Source organism: Mesocricetus auratus, unplaced genomic scaffold, assembly GCF_017639785.1.
Source record: "Mesocricetus auratus isolate SY011 unplaced genomic scaffold, BCM_Maur_2.0 Super-Scaffold_100015, whole genome shotgun sequence".
Classification (NCBI taxonomy): domain Eukaryota; kingdom Metazoa; phylum Chordata; class Mammalia; order Rodentia; family Cricetidae; genus Mesocricetus; species Mesocricetus auratus.
Window position 1 is genome coordinate 54,840,763 of NW_024429198.1, and position 15,140 is coordinate 54,855,902.

A 15,140-nucleotide genomic window follows, 5' to 3' on the forward strand; every position below is an offset into this window, starting at 1 on the left:
CGCGAGGAAAGGAAGGCCAACCAGAAAGACCCATGTGAGGAGTCTTTCTGAGCTCTTCCCACTGTTACTAATTAGCTTCTGAGTGTTCAGAGAAAACCCTTCATCCTGCTGTTTTGTAACTTTCAGTCTTATCTCGGTGAGTTTTTTTTTTTTAAGGACATCAACATTCCATGGTGGGAAAAGGTTAGCACTCTTTTTCTGAAATTGGGAAATTTGCATTGTAAATTCTGTTCAAATGCAAGTAGGGAACCCAGAACTTTGACACCTCATTGGAGCTCTTCGTGTTGATTAAATTCCTGTCTCTAGCCCAGAATTGGCAGCTTATTCTACTTAATTTTCATGAAGTAATCGGTGTTGAAAGAGTGTTTCTTTGACAGTTGCCCTTGGGGAAAACTGGGCTGGGCTTGTGAATTCAGCCAGACAATCAAGTGGAAGAAAATAATAATAATACCAATAAACAATAATGCGAACTGTGAGGTCTTCATTTCATTCCAAAAATGGTTACATTCCCAGCCTCCTTTTACAATAGTTACAGGGGGTGGGGGCTGGTGAACAAATTCGCTTCAGAGTTCACAGTGAGTGTCAATGGTCTGATTAAAGTAGGCTGGAATCCCATCTTCAAATCAGAAGTCAGGATTGGTCACTAGCCTGGTGTGTGTGTGTGTGTGTGTGTGTGTGTGTGTGTGTGTGTGTGTGTGTGTTTGTGCACACATTGCTCTCTGGTCCCACTCTATTCTAGCTGAAGAAAGCACCATCAGTCTCCATGTTTATACTGTCTGCCTTTTATCTGTGTCCAATCACATGACGGCAGCCCTGTTTCCATGTCCAAAGGCAAATCACGTGTCCCCACGCATATCCACCTGGTAGCTGAATATTGTCTGAGGTAAGGGGATTTAACTTTTCCATAGAATTTGCTATTCTTTTGTAATCCTAATAGGAATAAATAGGACTTATTCAAGCTACATTGTCAAATGGTAAAATGCCTTATGGAGTAGTTCTGGAACATTCTGTTACTGATTCAGGTCCATTTTGTACATTATGCCAGAAACTGAAAGAGTCTGTATGGTGGTCAGATGTAATAAAGAGGGATCCCCAAGCTTCAATCCTCCTTCCTTGGGATAGAGCTTAAAGCTGTTTCAGACACTGGGGAAAAGGTGACTTGATGCTTGGGAAATGACGGGAGTCAGGGAAAGAGTCAGTGCTCTGCACGCGTGCAACCAGATTCCGTGTTTCTTCACGGGAAGCAGAAAAATGCCAGTGCTTGCGTACTTCAAGGCTAGAGCTTCGTCCCTCTGATGCCAAAAGCTTCCCAGCAGACTCACTTGTTTGGCCCAAGCGAAGGTTTGAGGGGCTTCAACCAATTTGAAACCAGCAAGAGTTGGCCTCCGAGTCCCTGGAAAGCAGCGGGACAACCACTGTTATTGTCCATGTCTAATGGCTCACAGCCACCTCTGCCTCTAGCTCCAGAGAATCTAATGCCATCTTCTGGATTCCGTGGGCACCTCCACTCACATGTGCACAGATATGCATATATACAGACAATTAAAAAGAAATCTTTTTTAACCAAGAGTGGAAGAATTGATGAGGGCTTGATTAAAAGATGACCCAGGGCACCAATACTTAAGAGTTCTTTGTCAAGAAAGTTGGGTGCCTCTGCCAAGAAGGGATTTTTCTCCTCACTGGGCCGTGGCGTTTTTGTAAAGGACATGAATAAGCAAGCAGTCATCTAATTTTGGATTGTTTTCTTCAGTGTGTAAGAAATTCTTTGTTAGAAGAAAGAATCGGGACTGAGAAGGTAGCTCGGTTTCAGAGCACACACTAAGGTGTGCAGGGCCCTTGTTTGGATACTCACCACTGCAAAACTTTACAGAACTAAAGAGGGAACCACAGCCTAGGGAAATGGTTCAAAGGGAAGAGTGCTCGCTGCAAAATGCGTAAGAACTCCAATTCAATTTCCCCAAGAACTTATATAAAAACCTAGGCGTGTGCCTATGATTTTGGTGTTGTGGACAGAAGCAGGGAGTTTCCTGGGGGTGCAGGTCAGCTAGTCTAGACTAATTGTTGAGACCCAGGTCTAGTGAAAGATTCTGCCTTATCAAATGAGGTGCAGTGCGACTGAAGATGCTTTGACATTGGCTGCTAGCCTCTGTGTGTGCACAGGTGTACCTGTGCATGCGTGCACATACTAACACAAATAAATAAAAATCAGATCGATATCTAGTCTGTTGAGTGGATGTATATTTTTAAAGCACTTTCCTTGCATAAACATAAGGCATATGCAGCTGAATATTCGCAGGCTTGGAGCTGAAACCCCAAGATGTCAGATGAAGGCTCAGAGACCGGGATCCAGGCGGTCTGAACAAGATAAGGAAGACCAGCAGGTTGAGGGGTGGAGGCTGTGTGGAGCCAGGGACTCTGTCCTTAGGCCGGAGGGGGACAGAGCCTTGTTCTGTTTCAGCTAAGATGTTTAACACACTATCTAGTGTGTATTGGGAAGGGGGTGACAAGCCAGAGTCAGACTGGCCAAGACCAGCAGTGCCTTTCGTACGAAGAAAGTGAGTCTAACCCATGGCCCATGGTCCACATGTGACCCGGGATAGTCACATGTGGCCCAACACAAAATCAGGAACTTATTTAAAACCTTATGTCATCTGTGCCTATGTGTATCCGTGTGTGTGCGTGTGTGTGTGTGTGTGTGTGTTAATTTTGTGACTCGGTTATACAGTGAACTTCATAGATGGCCACATCTGTAGAAGTGCCACAAGATTAGACATGCTTGACTTCCGTAGCAACAGTGAGAGCTAGGCAGATGGCAGTGTTAGGAGAAAGAAAAAACAGATCTAAGACCTGCTAGAGAAGCTCTTCTCAACTTCTCATGCGCGGTGACCCTTTAAACAGCCCGTCGTGTGGTGGTGACCCCAACCATAGAATTATTCTCATTGCTACTTCATAACTGTAGTTCTGCTGCTGTTGCGAGTCATAATGCCAATATCTGATACGCATCCCCCACAGGGGCCACTGCCCGCAGGTTGGGCACTGCTGACAGAGGAAGTATTGAGAGAACCGAGAGACTCACTAGAGGTGGAAGGTGAGGAGGAGAGGAAGATCCGGTCTGGCACGGTTAATTCCAAGCATTGTTGGTTGAAGGCCTGCGGGACAAAAACATGTATCTAAAATACAACCAAAACAAGGGCAGCCCTCTCCTCCCTAAGCACAAGACAGTCTGTTTGCCCCTGTTTTATTTACTGAGAACAACACGTTGCTGGTTGAGACTAGTGGAATTGATTTCACATCTCATTAGTGCTGTCTGAGACTGCAAGTGTAGAACAGACCCCAGCTGAAGCCTGGGTAGTTGAGGACTGGGCTCTGTAACAGGGCCCCCAGAGAACCCCGGGAGGAGGCAGGGTGAGGCGGGTATAAAGCTAAGATGGAGGACAGTCAGTCTCTAGGCACTGCTTCCCGCAAAGCCCCTAGGAGTGACCTGCACTCTGGAAGAAAGGGTCTCAAGCTGCGGAGAGGAAGAGAGAGGGAGGAAGAGATGAAGAGGGAAAGGAGGAGGAAGAGGAAGGAAGGAAGGATGGAAGCGCACGGGTTCAAACGAGGAGGCAAGACCCAGCCAAGGGCTCGCTTGCTGCCCTGACCAGGAGCTGTCTGCTCACGGGTGAGATGGCGTAAACACACACAGCACATCTCTTGGCTGAAAGCAACCGCAACACTGGGGGAAGAGACATGGAACAGATATTCGAAGGCTTCAGAGTGAGCGTTAACAGCAAATGGGGAAAGATGTCTGGAATGGGAAATGGCATCAAATGGATGGTGTGTTCACCCAACCCTCAAATGTGTTTTTACTTCTCTTTGTTGCCGCCCCACTGTCCCTAAGTCATCCCTAGATGACACCAGCTGTGGGGACAGTTGGGAAGAGAAGGAGTCTGAGGATACCTAGTAGTCTGTTGAGGAGAGACACTGGTCACAACAGGATGGGACTGGGATGTCTGGTGTGAAAACTATTACAGATGGGCAAGTGGCAGAACAGGTTAAATATGCCTGGAAACCCGAAGGAGAGCTTCAGAGGACCCAGAGATATCAAGAAGATACTAGAGAAGGGGAGTGTATATGTGTGTGTGTGTGTGTGTGTGCGCGCGCACGCGCGTGTGTGTGCGTGTGCGAGTGTGTCAGATTTACATGAATCTCAGGCTCATCACAAGCTGTGTCTGAGTGAACGCATGCCCTAAAGAAGTCATCAGACACTTAGAAATCTGAGCAAGGTTAAATGGAGTCCAGCCCCCAGTGGCCTCTCTGTGATCCTCAGGACCAGACTTAGAGAGCCAAACAAAATAATCTTCAGCCCAGGCGCCATTCTGACCACCGTATGATCCTTTTGCAGGACCAGTCCGAATACACAGCCAGGGCTAGAAAAACTGCTGGCTTGGGGAGCCACAGTCTGTGACAGGAATGTCAGAACTCAGGGCTCAAACTGAGTTAGGTGAGCTGCCTGTTTAAATCAAACTGCAGTGTTTTCTGTGATACTTAAACAAAAGCCAAAGTTTCTTGACATAATTTCCAAATTATCCAGGATCTCAGCCAATGTGACTTGTCATACAATAAACTTGGAAAGTTTCATCTTGTTGGGAAAGGAAAAACCAGTAGATCCCAGTGCCAAGGTGATGCTGACATTGTGTTTAGAAAAGACTTAAAAACAGTACTATAAAAGAATTTCATGTAGAAGAAAAATAGAAAGATAGAAAGTTAATGCAAAGAAGTAGACTGAAAGAGTTAATGGTGAATCATATAGTAAATAGAATTAGTAATCTAGCAGATACTCTCATTAGCAGATAGACCTACATTCAAATACAGCAATAACTATATGATATGTGACTAGCCTAGTCACAGCAATTAAAAGCAGGGGCTATCAGGGTAGACAAAAGAAGACCCGACTAAAATATTACAAGAAACTTATCTTAGTATACATAGTTCAAGAGCAAAGAGATATAGACAAAAATGCAAATACTAATCAAAATAAATCAAAGCAGTGATCACATCACTATGAGTAAGAGCAACGGATGGTGCAGGAGACATCACTGTGACACACAGGCTGGTTCTTCCACACATCTACAGCTCTAACATATATGGCGCCCAAGTGGAAAGAACTGGAATAAATAGAAAAATCCCATTTCATTTGAGAGTTCACTTTTCCCTGATGATCAACAGACCTGACAGAAAGAAAGTCAGCAAGGCTATCGAGGAACTGAGCAGTGCCATCAGCCAGCTCGCCCTAAGGGACATTTCCAGAGTATTCTACTCAACTGCCCAGAATATATGCATTTTCACAAACAGGCAAAACAGTCACCAGGAGAGGTCATATCCTGACTCATGAAACAAACCATAACAAATCTTGAAGAATTGGAATCAGATGATGTGTTTTCTGGTTGTAATGGAATTAGGCTAAATCAACAACAGAAAGATAATAGGAATATGTCCAAACCGTTGAAATGAACACACTTCAGACTCACCCATGTGTCAAGGAGAAATTCTCAAAGGAAATGAGAAAATAGTTTGTACCAAATGAAAAGACGCTGTATTAAAATTTGTGGAGTGTGATACAAGAGAGAAAATTACAACAGCAGAGGCTAGAAAAGAAGAAAACCATGGGAACACCCAAATTAAAAAAAAAAGACTAAGAATAAAAATAATCTGAAAGGCAGAAGGAAATAATAGTGGAAAAATATTGAAACTGAAATGTTAGAAAAATCAAGGGACAAAAAAGCTGGTTATTTAAAAAGAAAAATAAAACTGATCAAGAATAATGGGGACATGGGAGAAGACAGAGTTGCCAACGACAGGGAAGAAAGATAAGACCTACAGTGCTAGCTGAGTAGCAGCCTCACTAATAACTCTAAGCTTAAAAACAGACAGCTTAGAAAAACGGACCCATTGCTTACCAGCCACAAACTACCAAACCCTAGGTGGAGATAGATAAACTGAGACATTATAACTATTGCTAGCCTCAAAAGAGAATAGCTTGCGGTTAACTTTGAAAAGAAGAATCTCTAAGCCCAGATGGCTGCCTGGCAAGTTCTACCAAACATCTCAAGACAAAACAAAGCCGCTGTTATAATCTCATCCAGAATAAAAGAAGAGGGACGCTTCCCAGCTTGTGTCATGGAGCCAGAGTCCCCACGATGTGAAAACCAGACGACAAGACGGTGCAGATCAAGATGTACCGTGAGCACAGACGCGGAACTCCTGAACAAGATGGCAGCAGATCAAAACCAGCAACAAACAGCAAGAATAACGCGCCGTGGCCGGACGAGGAGCCAGGCTCATTTGATGCCTCGGATTCAGGCAGCCTCAGCCACTGCATCAGCAGGAAAACCTCATCCACGTCAGTTCATGTCGAAAAGACATCTGACACAAGTCATCATCCATCTGTGATCACAAGACCTCCCAGGATTCTGCTTAGAAAGTCACAGAAACCGCTTCTGGCATCAGAGTTGTAACGGTAAATGTCTAGATGGATGTCCTCTTGGTAGTGGGAGCAGGAAAGGCTTCCACTTCCTCCACTCCTGCTGACTGTTAACACCGAGTCCTAACTAGTGTAGGAAGGGAGGAAGGCTCAGGCATGGTTTGGTAAGGAGGAAACAAAAACTATTTTTTTTTCACAGATAACATCATTGCCTGGGTAGGCAGTGCAAGTAAGTCTACAGAAAAGCTAAAGCCTCCTAGAATTAATGCATTGGACAAAGTTATAGGATTCAAGAACAACACACCAAAGCCATTATTCCTATCTCCTAATAAGCAATGGGGAATGGAAAAGTTTAAAAAAGCTATCTACAATAGCTTCAAAAGACGGGAGCTACTTATAGATTTAGGAAACGAAACCCTAAGACATGCCCTATCTGTAGCTGAAAACTAAGCACAGTTGAAAGCGATCAGAGGAAATCCATGTTAATGAATTTAGTGGATTAATGAATGGAAGTCTCACTTACTAAAGGTGTTCTCTCAGAATTTATCCATAAGCCTTAACATCCCAAGAGTGTTTGTCATTTTCACATGTGTGTGTGTGTTGTTCCTGCATGTGTTCATGCGTGTTTGTGCACATGTGGGCATGTGTGTAGCCTGAAAGTTGCTATCAGATATCATCTAGATTGTTCTTCATTCATTCAGGTAGGGTCATTCAATCCAACTCAGAGCCCACCTATACGCTAGTCTGGCTAGCCAGTTTGCTCTCCGCTGGACTGACATTACAGGTGGACTTCCAGGTGCTTCTGTGCAATCTGGGGATCTGAACTCTGGTCCTCGGGCTTGAGTGCCAAGCACTTAAACCACTGAATCATCTCCTCAGCCTGGTTGCAGGAATTTGTTTTAGCAATACAGACAAACTGCTTCCAGACTTCATACAAAAGTGATTTGAAAAGGAACATAAATAGCCACAATAATGTTGAGGGAGAAAGGTGACATAGGAGGAGTCAGCGTGCACAAAAGGAAAGACTTAGCAGGAAGCTATAATTGAGGTAATGCGATATTGACAAATAGATCAATGGACAGGAATCGACCCACACGAGCACAGTCCGTGGATGTATGCTAACCTGCAAAAGCATTTAAATAAATGGAGTTTCTTTAGCAAATGGCCTTATATCAATTGGGCAGTTAAGTGGAAAAAACCAGAACTTTAAACCTCGTATAAATTTAATCTCAAAATTGATCATGTAGCTAAGTGTAAAAACTAAAACATGACGGTTGTGTTAAGAGAAAACCTTGGAGACTCTGGGTCAGGCAGGAGATGCTCCCTGGAATCCCATGCCCTGCACCGAGAGCGATAAGCAGTAAGGGCCTCAGCCTTTGGAGCTTCCAGCCAGGCCATGATTGAAATCCGGAACACACTGAGGGGCGATGATGTCTGAACAGCATCCTGACTCATCCCCCACCAATGCCCCTGAGAAACGGGCCTCTTGCTACTGCTGTCTTGTTTCTAGATACATAGAAGCTCAGAAAAGCCAGCAAGTTCCATCTGGGGTGAAACAAGAGAGGTCTCCAAGGGGCCTACTTTTTAGACTAGGGTGCCCCACCACCCTGTTCTGCCTGTTACATGTGTTTGAAGTCACAAATCACCAAAAAACAAAAGCAAAAGCAGACAAACAAGCAAACAACAAAACCACCTGGCTCCTGTGACCCAGACACAGGTGTGTTACCATGACATCTACTTTTTCCTGTGCGATTTTATTCTCAGGTTTCTGGCTGGTGAGTGAGTCTGCTCTTGATTCCTTTTCCACTATCAGCTCGGTCGAGTCTCATTAGTGCCATCTGGTGTCTAGAGTGGGCATTGCAGGAAGCAAGCTCCAGCATTTTAAACATCTATTTAGAGGACAGGTGTTGAATTATCCAGGTGTTAGGTCAGGTCATTAAACACGGACACTCTGGTGAGCCCCACCTCCAGTGTGAGAAGCGGATACAGTCGCCCTTTAAATCCTCTCCTGCTTGACCCTCTTTGTATCAGCGGCCGGGCTTCTCACATCGGTTGTCCAGCTAACAGAGGCCCCTGAGCAGTTTGGGTGAAAACCATCATTCCAGACTTTGGGTCTTATGTGGGGAGGTTGAGTCTCACAGGCTGGACTTTTTGGGGGCCGTAGGGTCCAGTTAGCACCCCTTATGACCTTAGGCTGACGTTAGCAGAAGTCGGGCAGGCCTTTCTGAAGGAGGAAGTGACGGGCAGTAAAAAGTTCACAAACCACAAAAGCCATCACATCCTTCATTCGTCTTGTTTCTGGCCTTTGCTGCTGGCTTTTCTATTGCAGAAGCATTGTGGTGTGCACAGCGGGGACGCGTCCCGCGTCAGCCCTTCCCTCCCTCCCCTCTGAGGCGCCACAGACAGAGCTCAGACCTAAGCAAGGCCCCTCCCACTGAGCCACACCCCACTCGGAATGAATTCCTCTTTTCTACACACAGATGGGACTGCCTTGTTAAATTAAGCAAGGCTTAAAGTTTTATGCCTGCCTTTTAGTTCTTTGAACAGAAACATTTTACAGGGCAGGACAAGGCTTTGGGCGACGGGTTTTACTTGTCATCGAACTGGCACTTTGGAGAACATCCTTATTTATGTGTTTTGTTTTGTTTTATGTAGAGACCTCTTAAGATGGGTTCTTCAAGCCATGTGAGGAAACATGTAAAGGACTTAGCTTCTAATAAGAATGTCTCCAGTGTTTGGATACTAGCTGTCATATGAACTGCTACATAGTATCTATTGTGTTTCAACAAATGCTTTTTTTTTTAGCTTCATGTATCTGATGCACCTTTCCTTAGAATGCCTGTTTGTCTGTTTGCTCCTTTATTGGTGGTAACGCTGGGTGTTTGGATAACACACATACATTTGTCTACCTTGATCCCTCAACTTCCCTGTTTGGGGTTGTACTTTTTTTCAGTCAATGCCCTTTCATGTAGATTATTTCCTAAAAACCTACATGCACTCTTTGTATAAAGAAAGTCTGTCAGCGTATTAAAGTGATTACCCTTCAGTTATGGAACTAAGGATCATTTTGTTTAATTTCCAATTTTCAAAATGAAATGGTCTAAAAATGAAGTTTTAAAAGACCATTGATGCTCTGTCAACTGCTTGTGGGTGGAAGGTGGTTAGGATGGTTGACATGAGCTAAGGAAACCTGCTTAATTTGGTCATTCCCCATCTATCTCCCTGTGCAGTGTCTACAGCCAAAATTATTTTCATGTTAATGGAGCTGTTTAAAAAACATTACATTGCACTTCCTTCTTGGAGAAAGACAATAGGGTGATTATGTTACACTAAGAATTTAAGATTTGGAGTGTGACAGGTTATTTGGGGGATCCTCGGACTACGTACACATTAGGTAAGAACTCTCTCAGCGAGCTACAACCTCAGCCCTCTTTGCAATTTTAAAAATTGCAAGACAGTCTCACTAAGTTGGACACCCTGGCCTTGAACTTGTGTAATTCCCTATCTCAGCTTCCAGGGTAGCTGGGATCACAAGTCTGTGCCTCTAGGCTGAGCCAGAAGATGATTTTTTTTCGAGTCTGATGTTTTCCATCTTTGAAAATTCAAAGTAACACTTAAATGCAGTGTTGTCATTTCTCTGAGGGAATAAAATTGTGTCCCCACAGGATGGTTTTACAAGACATGGGGCCTGCTGATTGGAGCCTGGGAAGCTGGTTGTTTTGGGGAACTCAGTGTGCCCTCTCGGCCCCGGATGCCATCTTGTGGACTGCTTTGGCCTGAGTCGGAATGGAGCAGCATGCGCTTAGGTGTCCAGATGCACACGCCCACCAGTCACTGGTTCAATGCCCTGGTTATGCCCTCCAGATGCCCGGAATAGCCCCCGCTGCTTTTAGTTCTGAGATAAGATTCGGGCAATTTCAGATCTACACCAACTTCAGAGTTGGTTCCAACAGACAGTGCCCTTAATGAAAATCTCAGTTGAAGACTGTGCTTCTATAAAACCCATAACATCTCCTTGTTTCTCTTCCCGTCTGCAGCACTGGGACAGATTATGTTGTATGTGGATGGGATGAATGGGGTCATCAACCACAGTGAGACCATCCAGTGGCTTTACACTCTTGTTGGGTCAAAGGTAAGACAAGTTTTTTTTTTTAGTTTTTTTTGGGAGGGGGGAACATCTTGTTCCTTTTGCAAATCATTGCCTTTTTGTTTAAATCCTCTCTGAAATGTTTTTGGAAAGAGCAATCCTCTTCAGCTTTGCTCAAGTCCTGTCTTGGTATAAGTGGTGACTAATCCTTTGTAGGTTTTCAAGCACACGTCAATCATAGATAGCTTATACAGTTTTAATGCACTTCAAGTTTTTCTTCTCTTAAGCTGTAATCAAATGCCTTCAGTTTCTAATGTTTAATTAAACTATTATGTCACATATGAAGTACCTATGCACCTCTTATATTTTTTACCTCAAGTGGTAGGACACTCCTGGTATGTAAAGCCATAGATACCAGATAAGACAGCCCCCAATGCCATTACTGGCCCTTGGATCTCCTTTCCCAGTGTTGTGATGAGAACAAATTTCTCCCATTTCATAGTGGAAAAACTATTTTCCCTCGGGCATCTGAAAACGTTTTCTTCCTCTATCTTTTTGGCTTTGTTTTCTATGGAAAATGGAAGTGACTCTATTTTGAAGCTAGTGTAAGCGGTCTTGGAAGTGGAGTGGAATGCTGGGTCTATGAGGTTGACTTAGCTAGGCTGGAGGGAGATTAGTATCTGGCCTCCTGTGGTGGTGCTTTCTGTTTTCCTTGCATCTGCTTGGAGGCCTCACTGGCTGACAGGTCTATCTGGAAGCAGGTCCCTACACAGCTCTCTGACTGATATCCATGACCTTAAAATCTCGAGACTTTCTGTAATAAAAGGGGACTTTTAATATGTGTTACAACTGGAATAAGAAGTCTTTGCAGCTCTGTTGTGGCCCTGACAAGACTGACGTGGTGGCATGGGGACAGGGAGAGCTTGGAAGAGCACAGGGAGCAGGAGAGTGCCGTGCGCTGCGAGTGTTCTCTGAACCCTTGTGCTGGGAGCCCACGCAGCACTGTGGAGAAGGGTCGATCTTCTGAGAGGTGCTCAGGTCACAAGGGCTCTTCCCTTGGAAGTGGGTTGTTGCTGTTGCAGCAATGGCCTGAGAGAGTAGACTTGTTCTCATCTGCTTTTTTCTCAGGACATGATCTATGTCCCTTCTAGAGGCTGACATGTTCTATGAAGATCTTCCGTATGTCCCTGCCTGTTAACCTATGCAGAATACAGTTCTGTTCTTAAAAAAAAAAGTCGCCTAGTCTCAGGTGTTTTGCAATGGCAACACTAATGGAGTAAGACAGGAGAAAGTTCCAGAAAAGAGGAAGGGTTAGAAAAAACTAGAAACTATGGGGACGGGGATAAAAAGGCATGGTGGCTCATATCTAAAACTTGGAAGGGTGAGGATTCTGGGTCAGCCTAGGTTATAGTGTAAAACCCTGGCCCCAAACCCCAAAAGGAACAGAAAAATAGAAAAGGAGATGAGATAAGCTGGAAGCAGCAAATTCATGTCTTAGCCACTGGCCTGTAACAGCACTGTTTCTGTGATTGTTGTTGTTGTTGGGGTTTTTTTGTAGTTTTTTGTTTTGTTTTGTTTTCCTTTGGACTCACTCTGCAGGGTAAATGATCTGAAAAGGAGAACAAAGGGAAATCTGCATTGCATTTTGAAATAACACAAAGAATCATAAAACCAGACGCCTGAAAGAAATCTTCAGAGAACTCATGACTCCGGCCCTCAGAGCCCTTGCTTGCTCTGTGGTCCTTCCTCAGGCTCTGTATAGGGTTGACCAGTTGTCTCTTCACCAACCACTGCCTTTATTAGCACTAGACTACCTAGGACATGTAGACTTTGTCTCTACCTTTCATTTTTCCCCAGAGGCAGTCTTCAGTGCTTGCTGACTTCCAGGCATTGTGAGCCTGGGCACATAAAGTCTAGTGAGTTTGTGCTTTGGGATCATGGTGCTGCTAAAAAGGGGGATGCTGGTGACACCTGAATCTGCTGTCCCATCTTCTGTGACGTCAGGCGAGATCTTTAATCATGTTACTGGTTAGACTCCGTTCCAGGTAAGCAGCTGGATGCAGAAAGCAAGCAGCCATTGGCAAGTGTTTTTCCAGCACAGTTCTCCTGAGATGCCCCCTTCTCTACAGAACCTGCTGACAACCCTTCCTTCTCTTTCATCTGGGTAGTAAGGGATCCGTGGGTATAGGTGCCTCAAACTAACCAGGACCCTTAGGTTTGGAGACTGAAGCCTCAGTCTGTCCTCAGCACCCAGGTTAACCAGTGTCACCTCTGTAGGTTTCCCAAGCTCAGGTGAAGAAGGCAGGGAAGCTGTATTCTGGCCTTTTCTGTTGATGGAGTCATGGCTTCTAAACCTGAAAGGTTTGCCTTGACAGCCTGCTGGGTTTGCCTTATACAGGCACAATGTTGATAAAGGAAGTGCCTTTATCCTGTTAGAAAATCCTGTTGTGTTTTCATAATGCTTGATTTTCCTCCCATGAAAGGCAGCAAGATGTGAGTTTGCTGCCTGCCAGAGGGTCGTTATGCAATGCACATTTGTAGTTACTTGAAACTCCAGAGAAGAAAGCAATGCATTTGCAGCCAAATAATAACTTTTAAAAGAGAAAGCACAAAATGTTTTCAATAAAGTCTTTCTGTTTACACGGACCCATCTCTAAACTGCCCATACAGGGGTTTGAGGGGGGTGCCCCCACCATGACTTTTTAAGGGTGGGCAATTATTTTCTTCATGCACCTGGAGTTCTAATTAATTGAGGTAAGCAGATTCTGTTTGTACAGCTTGGCCTGCCTCTCTGTCTTCCATTCTGGCCCTGGGGGAGACCCTCATCTCCTTACCAAGGATGTTCTTGGTGTTGCCGTGGCAACCGCCCTTTCTGTATTCCTGTCTACCTTTTCTCACCCTGCTCTCTGTTCCCACGAGCCCCAGTGAATCTCGTTTCCCAGCTGTGTGGCAGGCTTCTGACAGGCACCAGTGGATTTCCTTTACATCTGTGTGAAGATGGGCCCGCTGTCCCGCTAGCTAATCCAGGGAGAAATGAAAAGAGCCCTGGCCATACCGTTTTCTCTTACACATTCATACTCATGATCTCTCAGTGAAACCTCATTAGGAAGCAGAATGAACACAAGTCAAGTTGCATGGCATGAAGACACGGGGTTAGAGGAGGGAGAAGATGGTAGGGCTGGGGACAGTTTCTATGAAGTGATGGGGCCTAGGGAAGGGTTGCAGTCAGAGTGAGAAAGATGTGGAGACATCCTGAGGAACGGTTCCTGAGGCCTAGCTTTCTGAATTTACACAAGTGAGTCATGTCTTGGAGTGGGATAGTGCCTCTGACAGGAACATGGAAGCTGATACAGAGTTTGGAAATTATATCTCATTATATTTTGTGATGGTTGCTCAGGAGATGAGACTGAGTAGCCCTTTGGTCTTGTAGTCCCAGTATTGCGATCATTGGAATGGCCCACATGTAGGCTGAGGCATGAAGAATTTCTCAGTACATAAAGTTATAGAATCCTAGCTCTGGTGAATGCTGAGTCATGTTAAAGTTGGTCTTTGACATTGTGAGTCACACTCCTGATATTTCTAGAAACAGAAAGGTCGTAGGACCTGGGAGTTGGTAAGAAATCATTCTTACAGAGGAGACATCTTCATCTATACCATTACCAAACACTGTGTGTGTACTGTTTGTCAGTCACTCTGAATTCCCTATGCAGGGACTGAGGATATATAAATGAGATACACACACACACACACACACACACAGAACCCAGTCACTAAAGAGCTTGTGTATAAGCACAAGGACCTGAAGTTGCTTCCTGAGACCCACATTAACAGACAAACAAACAACAACAACAAAAAAAACCACATTGGGTGTGGTAGCATGCTTATAATCTCAGCACTGGGGAGGCAGAGATGGTTGGATCCTTTAGGCTAGCTGGACAACTACCATGGACAACTTGGCCAGGTTTAGACTAATAAGAGACCCCATTTCAAAGTAAATGAAAAAAATGAAACTAAAGGCGAGTAACTCCTGAGTAGTGACGTGTGAGGGTCTTCTCTTGACTCCACACATAGCCGTGTACACAGAAATATGCATGTCCATCCACATTTTAAGATTAAAAACGAGAAGACGGCTCTCCTGTAAGTCTGTCCAAGCTCCAGTGTTTGTTTTGCTCTAGATGTCACAGGGACCTAATAGCTAGTTCTTCATTCTACTGGTCACGGCCGCCTTTTTGCAACTGGTAGAAGTTATACAGCAGCCTCCCGGGATAGGACACTGTCCACAAATTCTGTCTCTGCTTTAGTGGGACTTTTAGCAGCAGCCCCGGGGGTTGGCTGAGACTAGCCTGGCAGTCCATTAAACATCCTCATCCATCCCGCCTGCCAGATCTTCTTCCCGCTGCCCATGCCTGATGGTTGTGTCTAAATGCAAGGCATTGCAGTTTTCTTCGTTGATCAGACCACAGTTCCAGCCTCAAGATAATTGTGAATTCTGTCTTGGCCGTGTATCATCTTAACCGTTAGTGCCAGTTTTATATAACATAAATTTAATAAGCGATGCCTCCTTATTATAGAGCAGAGTGCCGAGGGGAA

General features: G+C 44.7%; 1 protein-coding gene across 8 annotated transcripts in view; it reads left to right on the plus strand.

The window, feature by feature from the left end:
- Fhod3 (formin homology 2 domain containing 3) overlaps nucleotides 1-15,140 on the plus strand; it is a 419,361-nt gene that overhangs the window by 235,204 nt on the left and 169,017 nt on the right. For all 8 annotated transcript variants that reach the window (XM_040757956.1, XM_013124838.3, XM_040757957.1 and 5 more), the window contains exon 6: nucleotides 10,501-10,595. In XM_040757956.1, coding sequence (XP_040613890.1) covers nucleotides 10,501-10,595 — 95 coding nt within the window. The remainder of the gene's footprint in view (nucleotides 1-10,500; nucleotides 10,596-15,140) is intronic.